This window comes from Sphaeramia orbicularis, chromosome 1 (assembly GCF_902148855.1).
Source record: "Sphaeramia orbicularis chromosome 1, fSphaOr1.1, whole genome shotgun sequence".
NCBI classification, from domain to species: Eukaryota; Metazoa; Chordata; class Actinopteri; order Kurtiformes; family Apogonidae; genus Sphaeramia; species Sphaeramia orbicularis.
Genome location: NC_043957.1, coordinates 16633697 through 16656265, shown reverse-complemented (window position 1 = coordinate 16656265; position 22569 = coordinate 16633697). Strand labels below are relative to the sequence as shown.

Here is a 22569-nt window from a genome sequence, read left to right as displayed (position 1 = left end):
AGGGGAAGTCCAAAAGCAGAAGACCGAAACACAGGACAGCAAAAGAGGTTAGGACAAGGTTAACTGTTCAACGGGTAAAAAACAGACAGAGATGACAATGTGAAATGTGACTGAGTACAACTTCCCCAGTGATGCTTCTCTGATCAGTGGCTGATGTAAAATGTTACTGACTTAAATGAGTCATTAAAAACTCCCGTCCTCACTGAAGTTGTGTAAGTTAAACTCATGACTTTGTTTGGGAAAGTTAGTGGACTGTCCAGCAGCTGATGAGCAGATCTGTCAGAGATGTCGTGAGGTTTGGTTGGTTGATCATCACTATATCACAACGATTATATTAAAAAAAAGGCTAGTTTTCAATCAGAATACGCATTTTAAAGACATATTCAGTCAATGGTTAACATTTTGTCCAGTTTGTTTGAAGAAAATTAAGAAAATAAGCACAAAATAAATATATCAGACTATAAATGCATCTTTATCTTCTGTTATATTGTATTCATCTTGCTATATTCTTCATCTTTCTTTTAATATTTGTTATGTGTGATATGAACCAATGGATTCACCAAGGAATCATCTTTTCTATGGATTACTGAAAATGACCATAAATGGATGAAAGGAGTGATATTTTGCTTTTTTTAAACGGAATTATGCATTTTAAAACACTTCCCTATGGTCTACATAAACTGTAAATGCTATGCTTGGGTCTGAATTCTTCATTAATTCAACTCCACAGGTCCATCTTCAACCCTATTTCTGAGTAATGACACCAGAAAGGTCATTTTGAGCATTGGCCCTTTAAATCCAAATGAGCCACTTCAGGCCCCACCCCCTCTAGGTTGTTGGTTGTGCTGCACTGTTCCATTCAACCAACAACTGAACATTTTAGGTAATCGGCTCGAAGTTTGGACATATTTTCAGTTTTTACTACAACCGCTGCTGATGACAAACAGTTATGGCGTAATCTGAGAAATGTTCATTGGAAGTCTTGACCTTATATGTGCAAATGTCATGACATAACTAGTTATAGACATGACAAATTAAGCAGGAATTAAAACAGGGTGTAGAAATCCACTCGATTTTCGCCAAAATTAATATAAAGATAGCTTTGCAGCACCTGGAGGGTTCAAATTCAAACTTTATGAACTATTAGGGTCCAAATACACAAATAAATGTACCAAAGACTAATAAAAGTGGGTTTAACAAAATACAACCCTTTAAAACAAAAGTTAATGAATGAGTTTTTAACAATTACCTTTGTCCTGTACTACCCACAATGCACCTCAACAGGATCTTCTGCTGAACACTCCCAGAAAAAGTGTAAATATAAAGGTTAAGATTACACAGATGATACAGTAGTATTTTATGTTGCTCAGAGAAAGAGGAAATGACATATTTGTTATACAGGAAGTGATGTCAGTGAAGTTCCTTAAACGGAAGCAGTTACACCACTGACAAAAAACGGCTCATTTGTCTGTGGTTCAAAACTCACACAATGATTATATTTACATGCACAAAACATTCAGATGTTACCATAATGTGAAAAACACAAATTTCTAACGTGCTGTTACATGCAGTCATGTACAGTACAGGCCAAAAGTTTGGACACACCTTCTCATTCTTTGCATTTTCTTTATTTTCATGACTATTTACATTGTAGATTCTCACTGAAGGCATCAAAACTATGAATGAACACATGTGGAATTATGTACTTAACAAAAAAGTGTGAAATAACTGAAAACATCTCTTATATTCTAGTTTCTTCAAAGTAGCCACCCTTAGCTCTGATGACTGTTTTGCACACTCTTGGCATTCTCTTGATGAGCTTCAAGAGGTAGTCACCTGAAATGGTTTCCCAACAGTCTTGAAGAAGTTCCCAGAGATGCTTAGCACTTGTTGGCCCTTTTGCCTTCACTCTGCGGTCCAGCTCACCCCAAACCATCTCGATTGGGTTCAGGTCCGGTGACTGTGGAGGCCAGGTCATCTGGCGCAGCACTCCATCACTCTCCTTCTTGGTCAAATATCCCTCACACAGCCTGGAGGTGTGTTTGGGGTCATTGTCCTGTTGAAACATAAATGATGGTCCAACTAAACGCAGACAGGATGGAATGACATGTCACTTCAGGATGCTGTGGTAGCCATGCTGATTCAGGTTGCCTTCAATCTTGAATAAATCCCCAACAGCGTCACCAGCAAAGCACCCCCACACCATCACACCTCCCCCTCCATGCTTCACGGTGGGAACCAGGCATGTAGCATCCATCCGTTCACCTTTTCTGCGTCGCACAAAGACACGGCGGTTGGATCCAAAGATCTCAAATTTGGACTCATCAGACCAAAGCACAGATTTCCACTGGTCTAATGTCCATTCCTTGGCCCAAATAAATCTCTTCTGTTTGTTGCCTCTCCTGAGCAGTGGTTTCCTAGCAGCTATTTGACCATGAAGGCCTGATTCACGCAGTCTCCTCTTAACAGTTGTTGTAGAGATGTGTCTGCTGCTAGAGCTCTGTGTGGTATTCATCTGGTCTCTAATCTGAGCTGCTGTTAATTTGCGATTTCTGAGGCTGGTGACTCAGATGAACTTATCTTCAGCATCAGAGGTGACTCTTGGTCTTCCTTTCCTGGGGCGGTCCTCATGTGAGCCAGTTTCGTTGGAGCGCTTGATGGTTTTTGCGACTGCACTTGGGGACACATTCAAAGTTTTTGAAATTTTCTAGACTGACTGACCTTCATTTCTTAAAGTAATGATGGCCACTCGTTTGTCTTTACTTAGCTGATTGGTTCTCGCCATAATATGCATTCTAACAGTTGTCCAATAGGGCTGTCAGCTGTGCATCAACCTGACTTCTGCACAACACAACTGATGGTCCCAACCCCATCAATAAGGCAAGAAATTCCACTAAGTAACCCTGACAAGGCACACCTGTGAAGTGGAAACCATTTCAGGTGACTACCTCTTGATGCTCATCAAGAGAATGCCAAGGGTGTGCAAGGCAGTCATCAGAGCTAAGGGTGGCTACTTTGAAGAAACTAGAATATAAGAGATGTTTTCAGTTATTTCACACTTTTTTGTTAAGTACATAATTCCACATGTGTTCATTCATAGTTTTGATGCCTTCAGTGAGAATCCACAATTTAAATAGTCATGAAAATAAAGAAAATGCGAAGAATGAGAAGGTGTGTCCAAACTTTTGGCCTGTACTGTATGTATAGAATGTATTATGTCTCCTATGTATGGAGACTTATGGGACACCCTGTAGATAAAGGATCTGTAGTGTCACTTATTGCTAAACTGCCATTTTGATACCAGTCTGTGATTTAGTCACTGCCACATTGGCCAGAAGTGGCAAAAAGGGGCGGGGGAAGATCTCTCCTGGGTGTTTAATTAATTAATTAATTTATTTTCAGGTCAGAACATGTTGCAGGTAGAACTGATGTTTTGGTGTTGGGGCCTGAACTCATTTTAGGGACATACAATAAACAAATTCACTGTCATGGTGAGCTGTCACTGGACAAAGAGTGTAGGTTTGCAGAATAGACAAGTATTTACTGGGACAAAAAGAAAAATGTAGTTTGTACAGTTTGCGCTTTACTGTTATGAGAATATGTGCAATGTAAAACAGGTACTGATACTCTAGATCAAGGGTGCCCAACCAGTCGATCTGATCCCAAGTCGACCGTGAGGTGTGTAGGAAAAAAAAAAAAAAGGTTTTTTATGACATGACAGGAAGTCATGTCATAAAAGTCAGGGCTGGATGTAAATGTAAACTTTTCTTTGTCTAAAATAAACTAAAAAAAATCAAACTAAAAATTACAAAAGAAAAAAAGAAAAGAAAAAAAAAACAACATCCCCCCAAGTAAATCACACGCCCTGATGACATCATTGAGCGACTTTTAGGACAGCCAATAGCTACTTTCCTTACCGATGAGTTGGTAACACTGCAGGAAGTTGACCGCTGTCAACAGTAGCTAGCAGCTAGCGACTACAGCGGTTACACACCCCTAAATGTCAACATGGCTGAGGGGAAACGAGCCAAGACCTACCATTTTCACCCTGAGTGGGAGCAAGATTATTTTTTTGTTTATTCTCATTCAAAGCCTGTTTGTTTGATTTGCAATACAACGGTGGCATTGGCAAAGAAAGGGAATCTGGAGCGGCATTTCAAAACGGTACACAGGAGCTATGAGAGGGATTTCCCTGCAAAAACACTTTTACGTGCCACAAAAGTGCGGGATTTGAAAGCACAGCTTGCAGCACGGCAGTCAATCTTCACCACACCGAAGACCCAGAGTAAGGCTGCAACTATTGCTTCCTATCGGGTCAGTCACGTCCTTGCCAAACATAACAAGCCATTCAAAGACGGCGATATTGTGAAGGAAGCCTTTCTCGAGGCAGCGGATAGCCTTTTTGATCACTTTAAAAATAAAACAGAGATCGTGGACGCCATTAAAGGAGTGCAACTCTCCCGCAATACTGCTACAAGGCGGTGTGAGGGAATGGCTGTGGATGTGGAGGAACAACTCAGGAAGGATATTGATACATGTGAGTGCTTTTCCCTCCAATTTGATGAGTCGACTGATATGGTGGATGTGGCACAATTGTGTGTTTTCATCAGAATGGTTTTTGAAGACATGAGCACCAAGGAAGAGCTACTCACCATTTTGCCATTAAAAGGACACACCAGAGGTGAGGATATTTTTAATGCTTTCATGGGATTTGTTAGCGGGACAAAACTGCCGCTCTTCAAGCTGATCTCCATCACAACTGATGGGGCGCCGTCTATGGTGGGCCGCACCAGTGGGTTCATTGCACTGTGCAAAGAAAGTGAATCTTTCCCGGATATCCTGAATTATCATTGTATAATTCACCAGCAAGTTTTGTGTGGAAAGATTTTAAATATGAAAGAAGTGATGGATGTTGCGATGAAAATTGTGTGTTCAGTTCGGGCCAGGAGTCTGCAGAGAAGGCTTTTCCGTGCTCACTTGGAGGAGAATGATGCTGAGCACACAGACTTGCTGCTTCACACGGATGTTAGGTGGTTAAGCAGAGGTAAATTTTGGACAGATTTATGGAGCTGTTGCCTGAAATCAAGGACTTCCTGAGGCTTTCAAAACACATGGATTACCATACAAAGCTTGAGGACCACCAGTGGCTTTTAGATTTATCTTTCCTCACTGATCTCACCGGCGAGCTCAGTGAATTGAATTTAGAGCTGCAGGGTAAGGGTAAAGATGTAGTCAACATGATGAGTTCAGTGAGCACGTTTAAAAGCAAGCTAAAGCTGATGTCAAACAGGCTGCGGCTTGGTAACCTGTGCAACTTCCCTCACATGCAAGCAGAACTACAACGTCAAGGTAAAGGTGTGGCACAGCTTGACAGTGCACGTTATGAGGAGCATGTTCAGAGCATCTCATCAGAGTTTGAGAGGCGTTTTACTGACTTTGCATCCATCGAGCCTATCGCCAGCTATATGTGTTATCCATTTGGTGCAAGTATTGATGTAGGTGACATTGCCGCCAAAGTCAAATCACTTTTTGACTTTGAAAGCTCCACTCTTGAGGATGAGATTCTGACATTGCAAAATGACATTGAGATGAAAGCCAGATCAACATCCGCTCAACCTGGAGAGCATGTAGTGTTCTGGAAACTACTGGTGGCAGAGAAGTATCCCAGTCTCAGAAGATGTGCTTTGAACCTGACAGCTCTTTTTGGATCAACTTATTTGTGCGAGTCTGCTTTCTCGCACATGAACATCATCAAGTCCAAGTACAGATCAACAATGACTGATGATCACCTTGCAGCCTGCCTACGCCTTGCAACCAGCTCCTACACTCCTAACTACGAAAAGCTAGCCTCCTCCTCCCAGTGCCAGGTCTCCCACTAAGGTAGGAAGTGATTTCCTTTTTTCAAACAGAGATCTACCTGTTTTGTATCTGGTTTATTTTTCTGTTTGGTTCATATTAAGGTCAGTTATGGCTATTGCTCATCATGCAGATTGGTGTGTGTGTGTGTGTGAGAGAGGAATTTGTCTGTGTGTGTGTGTGTGTTTGAGAGAGGGTGGGTTTGTGATGTGATGTCTAATGGTTGTGTGACAACAACAAAACGTGTTGTGAGGGTAGTTACTGCAGGCTGGAAACGATCTGTGGGGGTTTGCGATGTTGACACTGGACTGGTAGATCTCAGGAGGTTGGCTACTTGAAAAGTAGCTCTTGGGACAAAAAAGGTTGGGCACCCCTGCTCTAGATATTTATCTTTGTAAACAACCATCTGTCTTCTTCTAAAAATTTTGTACTTCTTTGTTATAACAAGATAACTGCTCATTCCATATTTGTACTTGGGAAAATATTGTCTCAGACTTATCTATAACTTTCAAAGAGTAGTTTATTGATAAAATGTTCATGTGAGCAGCGATAAAGTCCTAAAACTCACTGAAGGCGGCCTTACACTGTTTGATTTTAGAGATGATTTCTCACTCGTACGACTATTTTTGGGATTGGGCCAGATGCGCCTCTAATCGTGTGTCATGCTTCGTGGAGTGTACATGGGGTAAAGAGAAGCGATTAACACCTCACGACCACCTCACAACCAGCAATCGTGTGTTTGCAAGGAAAACAGAGCTGTTTGAAATCCTGCTCGGTCCTTGTCACGATGTCAAAGCAGTGCCACGAGCCGATGGGCCTCAAATTCTCACACTGTGCATGCGCAAACACAGAAGCTAACAGTAGCTGGCTATTGGCCTAGTGTAATTTAGCTTTTGCAGCTTACCTCTAGTTCCCGGTGTAGGATTGACAGCCCATACTGTCCACGTCTGGTCAACCAATTCCTGCACCAAACACGTCGTCATCTTTTCTTCTTTTTTGATTCCTCACAGATAATGGCACATATTGCCAAAGCAGCTCGTTGGTTTTTGTTCAGCACTACCATTTCGTGACTCATGCCAATACACAATCATCTATGCACTTCCGGATTCCTTGGTATTTTAACGTTGTATTTCCAGATACAACACTCGAACGTGTCGTGCGTCCTCTGGTGTATGGTCCTACAGTGTGAGCAGTCAGGTCGCATACGAGCATCAGTGTGAGAACATGAATCGTGAGTCTGACTTTACGATTGATTCGCACAGTTTGAGATGGAGCTACGTGCAACGATCAAAATAATCGCACAGTGTATGGCCGCCTTTACAGAATGTTTAACAATGTTAGCATTAGTGTGCCTCCCAGATAATGATGACGTCTATTTAAGTCTTCATTACTCCAACAACCAACCAACTGCCCTCCCCCCAGTACTTAGTATCCCGATGGCATATAGGTAACCATTTCATCTTTCTTTCCTTTTATGAAGTGTTTTTCAATTAGCTGTCAATTGTATAGACGGCCATTTTGAATTTTCTCAAAAACTCACTTCCTGTTTGAAAAATTTTTGAACACCCCTTCTAGGATGTCTTAGAATCACCCAAAGAAAATTTGTAGCAAATTTCACACTTCTGTCCACCGCGTAGCAATTTTTCATGTAATTCCCCCTACCATTTGCCACTTTATAAATCAGGTGTTTTATATTAAACTGTGGCTCTGTAAAAATAGCATCAACACTTGTACTTTTCTGCCATCTTATCAGATCTAACAAAATGAATAGAATTGAAGAAAAACAAGAGGAAAAATGAAAATGGACTGTCATACTATGTGTTGGTGCTTACATATCTACTACCTATTAAGTAATATCTAATCTAAACCTTTTGACTCTACTAACATCATTTTATTGCAGAACACCGTGGCTATAACATGATCTTTTCGGTTCTATTTCTCTTTTTCAACCTGTAAGAGAGAAGTTTAAAGTCAGGACTTGTAAAAAAAGAGGATGTGACTTCAAAATATATTCTGTCTGACATTTGACATGTTGACCTGCTTCCTGTTGAATAAATAACGGTTAACTTCAATTTTTTACATGTCTCACTGTACAGATAAGTTACTAATTACAATTATAGAGAACATGAGCTAAAATCTATCTGATTAATGCTGTTTTAAGAACAAAAGAAGCATTGTAAGCAGGATGTGCAACTCTAGAACATGTTGTTCTCAGAAAAAAAAAAAAAAAAAAGCCAAAACACTCTGACCTTTATTAAACCACAAAAAACAGGTGACTGGGGAATGTACTAGAACATGTGAGGAAGGAAATGGAAACAAGCATAAATGTTAGTTTCATGTTGGTAAAAGGTTGTCAGAATATAGTTGGTTGTTGTGATAAAATTAAAATGCTTTGTGTGCTGCAATGAGTTAAAGTTAATTAATGCATGTAGGGCTGTGGGTGTCTGTGGTTGGTTTTCAGTGGGCTGTAATGTCCCCGCAAATCTCACTTGAGTACATCCGCACTTTATTTTCCATCATGTTTGTGAGTTTGTAGGTCATGATAGGACAGGCTTTCAACACACAGGCTATGTAGAAATATTGCATGTATGTGAGCAGTGAAGGAATTACAGACTACAGGGAAGTTAAAGAAGGTAGTAAAATATGTTCCATAAACCAAACCTACCTGTCTGAACACCTAGAGAATCACTTTCAAGGTAATAGAGGCTAAGAGAGGAAGTGACTGTTAGAATGACTCATCACAAAGTGGAAATGAGTCACAATTCCAGTTCTTATTAGTGGCCTTAAAAAAAAAAAGTTTGAGCATCACTATTTTTTTTCCTGATAGGGGCAGTTCCTCATGTCCTGTGAGACGATACATTTTAGTGGTGTGACCTTTCACAAAGCATCAGATGGAAAGAAAACACCAAACTGACGCTGATCCTGTGCAACTTCAGTAGCAGGTAGGCCACAAGTTTAGTTATTTCCATATTTTATTAAACTACTTTTGAGGTCGTTCAAGTCTTTTCATGGTTACAATGTAAGAGGAGACACATTTTAACCTAAAACTGTGGATAATATTGGATATAACAGATGCAGAGGCTTTTTGAAGGTGACGTTAAGTTGTAAGCTTGTGTTACAAGTGTTGGTTGTGGAAAGTGTATTGTTTACATGATGTGGATTTGTCCATAATGTCGGACATTCAAAAGGACAACTTTTGTAATGTTTCACCATTCCTGTATTTCCTCCTGCCAAGCAGGTGAAAGATGTTGAGAGTTTTCATTTGTTGTAGCATGAAATTTGTTTCCTCTGCGCTCCAAAAGTGAGGCTTTGCTGACTTTTTGCTGCTACGTGCCATGTTTGTTTACCTTTATCCTTAGGCTCACGTTATCGCTGCGCAACTTCTATTTATAAAGATTTTTTTATTTTTTTTTTTAAACATGCACAGATATAAAAAAACCCAAAAGAAATCAGATTGACCTGTATACATGCATGAAGACATCAGAGTATCGGGGAGAAATCTAGGTGTGTTAATCTGATTCCTCATAATCAGATAAATGCCCGGTATCGGATAAAGCCTTTCAGATTATCCTGTTCACATGATCGCTAATAATCTGAAAACTCCAGAAATCGAATAATGATCAGAGCACTGATGTGCATGTAAACAGGCTCACTTTCACATCCACTCATTTATCTCCATCTTTTGTGTTTTCAGTCCGTGGGCATCTCCTGATGGTGGTGTTGGGTCATCCCATTCTCACTCCCACTCTAGTTATCACTGATCACTCCCCACTCAACACACCTGCTCTTCATCACCACTCACTATTAAAGTTCACTCTCCCCTTCATTCCCTTTTGGTTTGTTTTATGTATCTACCAGCCTACAGTTGTTGCTGTATTGTGTTCTTTGCACGTTTCACCACGCGTCCTGTTTTCGGGTTTTATCTCTTTGCCTTTCGGAGCTCAAGAAAGAGCCTTTCTGTTAAACTCGTGAATCTGCTTGTGGGTCCTTCATCCATCATGACAGACATAGTGGACCATGTGTAACCAAAGGAAAAGAAATAATGCTGTGTGGTAGTGTTGTTGTCAAGACACTGCTGAAACCGAGGGGTGTTGAGACCAAATGAGTCGAGTCTGTGACAAGACTGAGACCACAAAAAACTGGTTTTAAGACCAAGACCGATCTCGAGAGCTACATCACTAGAGGACTGCTGAGGGCTGGCATTGTCCATTGAGAAAATGTTTTTAAAGTGGATGCGTTTGACTGGTTGCATTTGAAGATTTAAATAATGATACTATTCTGTGATGGTGCGTTTTTTGTACAAATCCCATCGACACAGCTATGTCCAAGACCAGAGAGAGTCGAGACCAAGACAAGACCAAAGGAGTTGAGTCCATGACAAGACTGAGACCACAAAAAATTGGTCTTGAGACCAGTCTTGGTCTACATCACTACTGTGGGTTACCGACACTGGGATATTCAGGAGGCAAAAAACAAAATATCAACGTGACATAACAATAGGTGAACCAGGAGTAGCACACTACTATTGGAATAAAATGAGAAATTAATATTAAAGCATAACCTAATGTTTACATTATATTTTTGCATTAACAGTCTTTCTCCTTCAGTGATTCATCTGATTTTTAGTCAGATACAGGGAAGAGTTTCATTAAACTGGATGATTTAGGAGAAGGAGGAGAAATATATCATCAGATTGGACAACGTACCTGTACATCTCCATACTTTTTGTCTGTCTGCATTATGCTTCAAATGTGATATCACAGAATATTTTAAGCTTATGGACATATGTTCACTTGGACTCAGTATAAATAGCAAATATTTTGGTGGCCGAAGTTCACAAAACATAGCCACAAAATTCCAGATTATGAAGGATATCTAACGCATCTGACTAAGCCTTCAGTTCTTGTTGTACATGTCAAGTTCAGATTCATGATTCTGAGTCTTTGTCAACATTCAGTTCAATAACTATAATTGTCTTTGTACAGAATGAAGAGGAGGAGGAAGCAGTGAGTTACATCCTGAAGAAACAAATCCATCCAGTTTCCCAGTAAGCCAGTCAGTTAGATGGAGATATCCAGTTATGACGATGGAGAAAAATAAGAAAACGCTTTTGTTGGTGCTTCATGTTGCTCTGTTCCAAGTCTGTGTTGTTCAGATGGAGAAATGTCAGAGCTCTATTACAAGTAAGTGACATTTTAACTTCTGAACCTTTTCCTAATCATCCTTTTGTTAATCGATTGCGCACTCTAACACACTTATCTCCATGATTTTTCCACAGGTCTCACCTGCTACAATGACTACAGGCATAATATAACTTGCACGTATGCATCTGACCATGCAGATAATGTCTGCACAATACACGCTGACATGATCATGTAAGGACAATATAGATATAAATGTAGACATAATGCAATGATAATGCACTGAAATAACACTCTGAATACAACAAATACAAATAAACAACAAATGTTCAGTCCATCCTTAAAAGGTGACAGTGATTCCTGTAAACTGGAGCCCTTTGATGTTTCCAGACCAGAGCTGAAGAAATGTTCCCTGATCTTAAATCGGCATAGCACAGTGAGTCTTGAATATATGTTAATATAATAAGATTTAGAAGAAACATTAGAGGGAATATTATAGAGATTTTGGAAAATTTATTTGCTTTCTTGCCAAGAATTCAAAATTAGCAGTGATTTAGCTTGGCCCACAGCTCACTAAATAACATGGTGTGATTTGTTTCTTTAATCCATAAAAAATCAGGTGTATAAATACCAATTAGCGGATTCATAGAGGGTTAGAAGTCAGGATGTTACTGTGGCTGATTGAGGAATAAAGCGCCAACTAAAGTTAAAAAACTTGAAAGCTCACATCTTTACATTTAGGTTTTTATCAGTGGCAAACAACTGTGGCTTCAACATGAGGCCACAGTAGTAACTTACAGTGTAATATCTAAAAATGCACTGCCAAATTTAAACATACTGTACTCAGCTGTATTTGTGTTGTACCAATAGGACCATTGGATTATGTTTTGTTTTTTTTAATGCATATGCTTACTGTGTCACCAAGTTAGCATTTAGCATTAGCTCACCCCTGACCACAAGTTCTGTGCTTTTGTCAAAAAGAAAAAAAAAAAAAAAGTTTATCTCTGGCTACAAAACATGCAAACTCCAAGCTTCAAAATGGCAGTACTGTAGTAGCTCCATCTACATCTTATGTATAGTGTATGTACGGACAGTCAAGGGTGGTCTGTCAGGGTCTCTGCTGGCCTTAAGAACCACTGATCTGCATTTAAACCCTACATGTTTACAGTTTTTCCATGAAGTTCTATTAAATTATTCCCAATAGTCTATTGTCTTGATTGGGTTTCTTGATGCCCAACTTATTGTCATAAGGCCCATTAGTCAGAAAAGTAGTTTGAATTTAGTTGATAAATCTAACCCTGACCTTTTTTTAACTAAGAGGCCTTCTGTCAATAGGGCACCTCCTGGGTTTCTTTTCTATTGGTTTCACTGCTTCCAGTCATGTATATGTATGTAAGAGTGTTTGTCCAACCATATCTTTTCTCTGAACTGCTGTTTAGGTGTTTGTAATCTGTGATTTGGCCATAGCTGTGTTGACTTTGTAAGGGGTGACCATATTTGGACACAAGTGCAGAACTAGCATGAGGGGACAGAGATGAGCCCATGCTAATCGCTATCTTGCTATGTGTAACAAAGTCATTATACATTGTTATTAATGGAGCCTCTTAATCACAACTACAGAAAGAAAATGTGTTTTGTTAGGTATAGCAAGTATCTGACAGTTCAAACTAGCAGAGCTGTTGGTATGTCAGATCAATTACTTAGTCATATGCATGCTTTTCTGACATACACTACTAGAATCTGTTTCCGGCACATAATCCTTACCTTAAAAATTGTTTCTAAGGTCAACATTTTTTCTTATTTTTTTCAGTTTAAGACATTTACTACATTTTCCCTCAATCTGACCTGTGTCAGAGGACAAAATTCAGACATGTGTTACAAGCCAGTTAACCACAGTGAGTATAATAGATAATGTTGTCAACTTTTGACCATTGTCTGTTCATTTTGACCTGAAAATGTGTGTCTGTGTGTGATAATGTAGTAAAGCTGGATCCTCCAGAGAAACCAAATGTCACTAATACCACTGTCTCATGGAAAGCTGTAATGAAAAGAAAAAAATTAAGACCAGAATTTGAGCTGCAGTGGAAGCGAGAGGATCAGTCATGGAGTGTGAGTATATGCGTTTTTGTTTTTTTTTTTACTTTTATATAAAGGTAGGAAAATTTCAGTGTAAAATTGCTATTGATAACTGAAGTATAATGCTGCTACCAAACGTATAATGCCATGCTGCTGAGACTGAGCCTTATAAAGAACCGTGAATGTGATGAATTGTCATCAATGTCTAACAATTGGTCAACAACTGAAAAGACAATACCCTAGTGAAAATGCAGAGGGACATCATGTCTGCCATGAGAAATTAGTATTTAACAACTTCCTCGCTAACATTGATAGTGAGCCTGTTTACATGACCATAAATATCAGATAACTGTTAGTAATTAGAAAATTATAAAACTCAAATCTGATCCGTTCACGAGCTTCAGAAATATGATAACTGAAAAACTCTGGTTTAGACTTTTCAGTCTGTTATCAGACTTATTTGGGAGTATGTACATAGATAGGAAGGTAGAATCAAATTACCTGTCATTGAGCCCATTTAAATGCACACCAATACTCTGATCATTATCCGATTTCTGAAGTTATCAGATCATTTAAGTGATCATGTAAACAGGATGATCTGATGGGTTTTATCTGATAATCATAGTAAACTGATTATGAAAACTCAGATTAACATACTTAGATTTTTCCCCAATACTCCGATGTCTTCATGCACGTATACAGGTTTGTCTGATTTATGTAGTTCTTTACATCTGCGCATGTATAAAGAAAACAAAGAACTATATAAACAAAAGTTACGCAGCGAAAATATGAGCCTAAGGAAAAAGGCAAATAAACAATGAAATGAAATGGATAGCAGCAACATGTGATCTATTTTGTAGTCTTACGTCATAACGTACGTACACACTCCAAAAGAAATCAAATAATGGACTGAAACCAGTAAACCAGGATTTTTTCGATTATTGCATTTCTGAAGTGCTTGTAAACACATCGCATGTGATTACGGCAATTACTGGATTTTTATGGTCGTGTAAATGTCTCAATGTCATCGACTCACGTTTAACTATGTCACTGCTGTTTTCTATTTTTTCGGGGGGGGGGGGGGGTTTGTACACATGCACAGATGCAAAAAAAAAGAAAATAGTTAAATCACATTAACAGGTATACATGCATTAATACATTGAAGTACTGGGGAGAAATCCAGGTGTGTTAATCTGATTGCTCATAATCAGATTATACTGCTACCTGATAAAGCACATTAGATTATACTGTTTACATGATTACTTAAATAATCTGAAATCTTCAGAAATCAGATAATGATCTGAGTTTGTGTGCATGTAAATAGACTCACTGCCATGTAATACTATATAATACTGTACGACAGAAGAGACATAAAGATATCAATTTAAATAAAAATCCTAGTTGTCAGTGATGTTATGTGTTTATGGTCTCTACATCACAACAAAGAATTTACATCACTTATTAAGTTAAAAAACATGATTAAAGATAACATAATTAACAAATATAAAGATAGTAGACTGAGGATAAGTAGTTGGTGAGAAGTGTGTAAATGAAATGAAAGGATATTGTACCACTGATGTTTTCTTTTTTGTTTATTTTGTAATAAGAGGAAAAGCTGAAAGGGAAGGCCTAGCTACACCTTTTTCAGACTGTTTTTGGATGTATAATACATACACAATGACTCATCCATATGTTCTGTCTTTATTAGGATCCCTCTGTGCAGAAGGACACGAAACGATGTGATGTTGACTGTGCAGCAGAGCTAAACCCAGACACACTGATACAAGATGAGAGCTACAGGGCGCGTATTCGAGTAAGACCTGAAATTCGCATGGATGACGGTTCTCTCATCCCGTCAACATGGAGCGACTGGAGCCCCACTGCATCATGGGTGTCACTTGTAGGAAGAACTAAACAAAAATCAGGTAAATGTTGATGGATTTTAAAGCTTTAAAGGTGGTTGAGCTTAAAAAAACATGCAAGTCTGAAGGAAGTAACACATTGTCCTGTCACACTATCAGGGCAGGTTAAAGGATAAAGTTACAAAGTTTTCTTTCTATTATAGATTTATTATTATTATTATCAATTTTTTTTTACCTTTCTGTGATATGCAGTATAAATATTCCATTGTATTAACAACAGGGGAAAGTCATGAACCAGATAATACAGACACCAAACTTACCAATGAATTAACACTATGCCTCATTCATTGTATCAGTCAGTGAATATTGTATGAACGTTGTCGTTTTTACACATCCTTATTATATCACATTTTCTTCTTCAGACATAAACTCAGGCAGTCTGCCAAAATAAAACTGTGTCTTACAATCTTCTCATGCTGCATCAGCTGATAGTTTACATTACAGCTCTGATTTTAGACAGAAAACAGCCACAGTAAAACCACAGATCACCTCCGTTTTCTGTACGTTTGTGTTGTCAATAGCTACACCAAAGATCTGTTTAGAATTGTCCAAAAAAAGGCCAGAACTTTCACAGCAGAGATAATAACATCACTTACTAACGTTATACCTTCATAAGCCTCCCGATCAAATTCACCCATGTAGAAGAAACACTGCCATTTCAGCATCAAACTCAATTATTTTCATTTAGAGCTGTCTCCAGTGGAGAAAACAAGAATGGTACTTCTATTATTTAACGACTAAAAGTTGATTTCTTCAACTTTGGTCAAAAACCCCTCGACAATAGGTTTCCTCACCATGGCAAACTGATAGAGCGACTCACTGCTCCCTGTAGTGGTCACATGTATTCACAATGACACACTGGCCTGTGTATAGAAGGAAATCTGTGCCATCAGATATTGCATAGCTGTAGTTCCCAATTATTTTTTTAATAGTTGTATTTCGTAATTTGACATTTTTGCAGTTGAATTCGTTTTTTTGATTAGTTGAATTTCTTTTTTTTTTTTACACATAGTTCCATAATCTGAAATCAGATATTAAAAAAAAAGTTTTTTAATTCAGTATTCTCAAATACAATGCATTTCAAATTAAATTTAAAAAAATTTAATACAGTACAGACATCTTGACCAGACAAAATCAATGACGTAATGAGCCACTTGATCTAGCTTTCATCCAATCATGTGTCGCACCGAAGATCAGGGGGTGCTCAGGTAGCGGCATACTGATTGCATCAAGCATGTGAATGGCTGTGCCTGTGAAGGTACCTGAGGGTCATGTGATCTTTGGTGGCTCGTTACTCCATTGGTTTTGCCTGGTCAAGATGTCCATGCTATATTGATTTTATTTTTTTATATTGAATTTTAAACACATTGTATTTGAGAATATTGAATTAAAAAAACTTTTTTTTAAATAACTGAATTCAGAATATGAAACCCAAAATGAAATTCAATTATTCAAAAAAAAAAATTAAAAAAAAATATGCAACTATAAAAAATTCAAATTACGAAATACAACTATTACAAAAAAAATCTTGTGAAATATAACTATTCAGTATCTGATGGCACAGATTTACTTCCATACCTGTGGCTATTCATAAATTCAGTTCACTTCTCTACAGAACCACACACTGACATCTATGGCTTAACATCAGAATTCTGTATTCTAAATACCCTCATGGTACTTTCACGAATATTTTAAAGTTGAAACATTACATATAAGTCCTTCAACTGTTGCTAAAGTGTGATCTCTTATGTCATTTATTAACCTCATCACATGTATAAAAGCGCCAGACTCAAACACAGTTTAATGATGTTTTCTCCCTTTTCTCCCATGACTCATTCTTTATTTCCCTTCGTCAGATGCAGTTGGTGTTGGGTGGTTTATTGCAGCAGCTGCAGCTGTATTTGCCTTGTTTTTGGTTTTATTTTTTAGGACTGACAGAACCACCTGGTAAGTACAGGAAACCAAATACATTTCTGTGGCTACTCAAGAAGCAAAACTACACTGTATAAATGTCACTCTGTTTTTTATTAGGGTTTATGTGATCAAGTTAATGAAAGGACCACCCCTCCCATCCTCTCTGCAAGATGAAAAATTTCAGGTGAGTTTATTGATTTTTCAGAGTGATTGTTTGCTGCAGGTAAACATTTGCAAAATGTCTGAAAAATGTTTATTACCTCCACCAAGTGTAACGGCGGAGGTAATAAATGTTTTCTTTGGGGTTTGTCTTTGTCTGTCTGTTTGTTTGTTAGTAAGATAACTCAAAAAGTTATGGTTGGATTTTCATGAAATTTTCAGGAAATGTTGATACTGGCAAAAGGAACAAATGATTAAATTTTGGTGGTGTTGAAGGGGGGGGACTGATCTGCCTTGGCGGAGGTCTGCACCTCCGAGTTCTTTTCTAGTTGTAAATGGGATGTCAAGTATAAAATTACACATAATTTAAAGGAGTGATATTTAGCTTTTTTAAAATGGAATTATACATTTTAAAACATTTCCCTGTAGTTTACATAAACTGTAAATGCCCTGCTTGGGTCTGATTTCTTCATTAATTAAACTCCACAGGTCCATCCTCAAACCTATTTCTGAGTAATGACACCAGAAAGATCATTTGGAGTGCTGGCCCTTTAAATGCACATGAGCCACTTCATGTCCCACCCCCTCCAGGTTGTGACTGTGCTGCTCTGTCCAGTTCAGCCACTTGTGTTCCTTAATGCAACCAACAACTGAACATTTTAGTTAATCGGTTCGAAGTTTGGACATATTTTCAGTATGGACTACAGCTGCTGCTGATAAACAATTATGTCGTACTTGGAGAAATGTTTGTCTGAAGTCTTGACCTTACATGTGCAAATGTCATGATGTAACTAGTTACAAAACGTAATAAATTACACAGGATTTATAACAGGTTGTAGAAATCCACTTGATTTTTGCCGAAATGAATATAAAGATAGCTTTGCAGCACCTGGAGGGTTTAAATTCAAATTTTATGAACTGTTTGGGTCCAAATACACAAATAAATGTACCAAAGACTAATGAAAGTTGGTTTAGCAAAATATGACCCCTTTAACACTTATTGAAAAACAATAACAGACTAAAAGAGAACTATAAATATACAGTACAAGATATGTGACTTCCACTGAAACTTCTCCCTTTTTAAACTAGCACTGAAGGAACTTTTAAATACAGCACAAAAAGTCCCGCACCAAAATTAAACACTTCACACCATGACAAATAAGAGCTAAATATTCAGCCCACACTTAACGTGTAAAAGCAAATGGAAAAAGTAACTCATCAAATGACACGCGATTTAGGCTATTCAGCAAGCTGCAGATACTTTATTTAGGGATCATGCATAATGTTTAATATAGGGTTATAGTGTTTCTCAATCTTTTTTGAACAAAGGCCCACATCATGAGACTCTTTCTGCTGCCCCTATCCCCCGGAAAAAACTTTTTTTTTTTTTCGGGGGGGGGATATTCTAAAAGTAATATGACAAACCTGTATATGGTGGGGTATATAACTCTGTAGATAAAGCCCCCTTCACCTCATCATTTCCCACCTGCCACCCCCTGAACATATTTGTAACCGGGGAGGTGGGCTCTATCTGTAGACTGTGTGTGTGTGTGTGTGTGGGGGGGGGGGGTAGTAGTATGCGCCTCTGTTATACATTGGAGCTTACATGGGGTCTTTATGTGGGGGTACCACCCCCATTGAGAAACACTGTAATAGTCCAGCCACTTGCATTTCAACATGGGGGGAATCTGCTGCATCTCCTTTGTACTAATAGCCAGTGAGTCCATGGTTTTTCATGATTTTATTCCCCTCCCATTCTGTGCTCACACCCCTCCAGGAGAGTGTCCACCCGCCCCCCAGTTGATAACCACCAGTTTAAAAGAAATACTAAACACATGATTATCTGACTGATTTTTCTGCCCCACATCAAATAATAGTTCACATTTTAAATGAGTTGCATTCTTACTCCTTTTACTGCCTCAGCTAATAATTTAAAGTTTGATGTCACATTAGTGCGCAAACAACACAGATTTTTTTTTTTTTTTTTTCTGGTCTTTCTGCTTGTTCAGTGAAGTTTTGCCAGTCTTAGCAGCTAGTATTTTATACTAGTTTAGGGGACATCTGTTTTGGTCATATGTGTATCATCAGTCAGCCGCTCCTCATTCTGGAGGACAGGGTTAACTTGGTTAAAATAGTGCTCGCTAAAGCTGTTCACTAACCTGCTCTCTGCATATATTCTTTACATTATAACTCACTGTAAGTGCGTACAAAAAAAAAAAAAGCCATAGGGATTTGGTTTGATTGCTTTCATTTCTGTTTCATCCTAACTGTCTTCATTTTCAAAGCAAATTGAAACTTAAACCAAAACATCTTCAGATATCACTGAAGTCTAGATTAGATTAGATGAGAGTTTATTGATCCCACAACAGAGACATTCACTGGTCAAGGTAGCAACAGAATAAAGTGCAAGAAAAAATGTGTGTGCATTAAGAAAAATAATAATAATAACAGTAAGTAATAAAAAGTCTATAGGTTATATACTGTATGCATATTTACATGAACACTCTAAATGCAAAAATACATTGTGTGGTTTGAAAATCCAATTATTTGAAACTTGTCTTGCTCATTATCTGTAGTTGCTAATTGGTGGTTGCTCTTTTTTGTCAATGTAGAAGCACAGAATAAAACTTAAATCTACCATACATTTATTCTAGGATTTATAAAGGTGATTATCTATGCTTTCATGTACATCTTATATCTGTATCTTATATCTGTGCATAATATGCTCACCCAGATACCGGAGGGTTAAACAGTGGAGGCTGAATATTAACCTAAATGTGGACTCACTATTTAGCAAGAAGCATTAGTCTGTTGCTGATGTTTTTCAAAGAGTTTACTAATTACTTACAATAAATTATTGCAAAGTACTTGCAAATCATAAGGATGCCTTTATGTTAGAGTAGTAGCCTTTCAAAATGTTTACTTAGAAGACCACTCAGGTCATGTGGTGCAGGTCTGCTCTGTGTTCCCAAAGTCAGAACTAAACATGGAGAATCAGCGTTCAGTTTCTATGCTCCATATATCTGGAACAAACTACCAGAAAATATCAGGTCTGCTGAGAGTCTGAGTTCTTTTAAGTCCAGGTTAAAGACTCACCTGTTCACTGCTGTCTTTGACTAAAAGACTTTTTAAATTTTATATTCTCTTTGAAACTCTGCACTGCAACTTTTACTTTAATATGTGTGTGTTTTTATTTTTATTTTTATTTTATTTTATTCTATTTTATTTTTTTATTTTTTTATTTTATGTGTTGTTTTCTTGCTTGCTGTTTTTGATCACCTTTTATATGTTTCTTTTATAATGTTTTAAATGTGTTTCTTTTTGTTTCTTTTATTTCAATGTCCTGTGTGAAGCACCTTGAATTGCCTTGTTGCTGAAATGTGCTATACAAATAAACTTGCCTTGCCTTGCCTAGAAGTGACTGTGAGGGCAAAATTATGACACAAGTTGAAAAATACTAACCTCTTACTTTACATTGTGAACATAGTGCTAAAGGTGACACTAAAAGTAACACAAGAAGTCCCGCACCAAAGTAAGGCACAGAAAAATGTGCAACTCACATCCTGTGATATGTGTGATGAGTAAAATAACCCATCAGTCAGAGGACATGTGGTGTTTTTGATCCAAAAGATTTTAGACAAGTAATTCTAGATAAAAAAACAAACAAAAAACAAGTATGTTTGTACCCAGACCCAACATCTTATATCTGTATCTTTTACAGTTCTAACTCTGATCTTCCCTTTTGCAGAAATGGCAAAGCTCTTTCTTCACCAGTGAGTCGTACCTTTCCTTCTTAAAACCTCTGGATATAGATTCTGTAGAGGTAACCTGCGCTGTGGACGACATCGCCCCATGCAAACAAGAGCTGCTCCCCGTGGAAAAGAGCATCAAGGAGTGCTCCCAGGAGTCGTCTAGTTCCAGCTTCTCCAACCCCAGTTACTCTCAGCTGTGTCCTGTCCGTCCCATCTGTTCGCTCTCTGCAGGGAACCTGGAGCCCTGCGCTGCAGACTCGCCTTATGGGCCTGCAGGGGGTGACGGCCAAAGTACAAACCCACAACAGGACGTGGAAAAGCAAAGAGGGAAAGGCATAAACATCATGCAGTTGCTTTCTAAAGCCAATAATCGTGAGGCTGTTCCGGTGATCTCAGACTATGAGAAAGTTGAGAAAGTCCAGGTTGAGCGTGACAGGCTGCAGAGTGTAGATTCAGGCATGTGCAGTGGAGAAGAGGTGAGTCAGGAGAGTCTGGAGCCGGACAGCATCACACAGAGCCTCGAAGAAGAGCCAGAAAGCAAGAAACAGTGGGAGGAAGGGAATGGAGACTGTCTTCAGAAGTTATTTGGTCATTCAAACAGTGGAGATAGTTTTAATAAAGGGTCGATTGAGGTTTGCTCTGATTATGAGCAAGTCCAGAAGCTGCAGGTTGAGATCCCTGATGACATGAGTGTGGATTCAGACCAGGGCATCAGCAGAGACCAGCAGCTCAGTCACCACCACATCCTGTCCACTCCGTCCACATGCTCTCGGTCTGATCCTCCTACTGTCTTACTCTTACCCTCTTTCACCCCATCATCACTAAACTTCACCAGACCAGGGTCCAGTCCAGGTCCTGGACCACTGGCGGCTCTGATAGACCGGACTGTGATGTCACATAACAGCTCGCTGGAGCCCTCTGCTGACGGATATCTGCCAGTGACGCAGGAAGAGAACTAACGTCACCATGTTCAGAGGAGTAACAGTAGTACTATAGTGTCTATATTTATCACACAATCACAGTTACTATCTCATTAATATCATGTGTATTGGAGTGTCTGTACATGTTTAACATATAAGCGTCCGCTGTGAGGATTTAGGAGGATGACGCAGATATGTAAAATGGTATATATAATCATGTGTTCATATAGTATGGCTTTCGTTACCTTAGAATTTGACATTAATTTGTCTAGTGGGAGTGGATGGAGTCCATCTATTACTAGTAGCTTCATTTTGTTCTTTCCTGTTTTGTAGGTGTTTGTTATAATGTTAAGGTGTACTTCTATATCTATGTTTGTGTATGAACCAGAGTTATCATCCACTTAAACAAAAAGTCAAAAATGGACAAGTAAATACTGATGTTATAATTAATGATATTATTTTCCATAACGGCCAAAAGAGCCTCTTAAATCCTCTTGAAATAGTGGATATTTAAAGGTGGCTCATCTGAAAGGGCATGTTTAAGTAAATGCTAAGCTTGATATTTGACTGAATGTATTTTTACAATATTTGTAAAATGTATGTCGGAATAAAACAGCTGAACTGCAAATCACAATGAGGGGCTGTTTGCAAATGAAATTGACCATATATATATATATATATATACATACACACACACACACAGGGGTTGGACAAAATAACACCTTAAAAAATCAACAAAATATAATTTAACATGGTGTAGGTCTGCCTTTTGCAGCAATTACAGCCTCAATTCTCCGAGGTATTGATTCATACAACTTGTGAATTGTTT

General features: G+C 38.4%; 2 protein-coding genes across 2 annotated transcripts in view; both read left to right on the top strand.

Moving 5' to 3' along the window:
• The window catches only part of LOC115438401 (uncharacterized), a 28115-nt gene extending 5747 nt beyond the window's left edge, over positions 1–22368 (top strand). Inside the window, exons 2-11 of the mRNA XM_030162040.1 lie at positions 8684–8798; positions 10842–11039; positions 11135–11231; positions 11331–11433; positions 12808–12892; positions 12979–13106; positions 14782–14998; positions 16852–16942; positions 17027–17093; positions 20817–22368. Of these exons, the coding sequence (XP_030017900.1) occupies positions 10937–11039; positions 11135–11231; positions 11331–11433; positions 12808–12892; positions 12979–13106; positions 14782–14998; positions 16852–16942; positions 17027–17093; positions 20817–21779 (1854 nt within the window). The 5' untranslated portion in view covers positions 8684–8798; positions 10842–10936 and the 3' untranslated portion in view covers positions 21780–22368. The remainder of the gene's footprint in view (positions 1–8683; positions 8799–10841; positions 11040–11134; positions 11232–11330; positions 11434–12807; positions 12893–12978; positions 13107–14781; positions 14999–16851; positions 16943–17026; positions 17094–20816) is intronic.
• On the top strand, positions 4009–5879 carry LOC115417500 (zinc finger BED domain-containing protein 5-like). The gene is made up of 3 exons (XM_030131460.1): positions 4009–4792; positions 4937–5025; positions 5130–5879. The coding sequence occupies exons 1-3, from the start codon at positions 4009–4011 to the stop codon at positions 5877–5879; spliced, it is 1623 nt and encodes a 540-aa protein (XP_029987320.1).
• Positions 22369–22569: the final 201 nt, after the last annotated feature.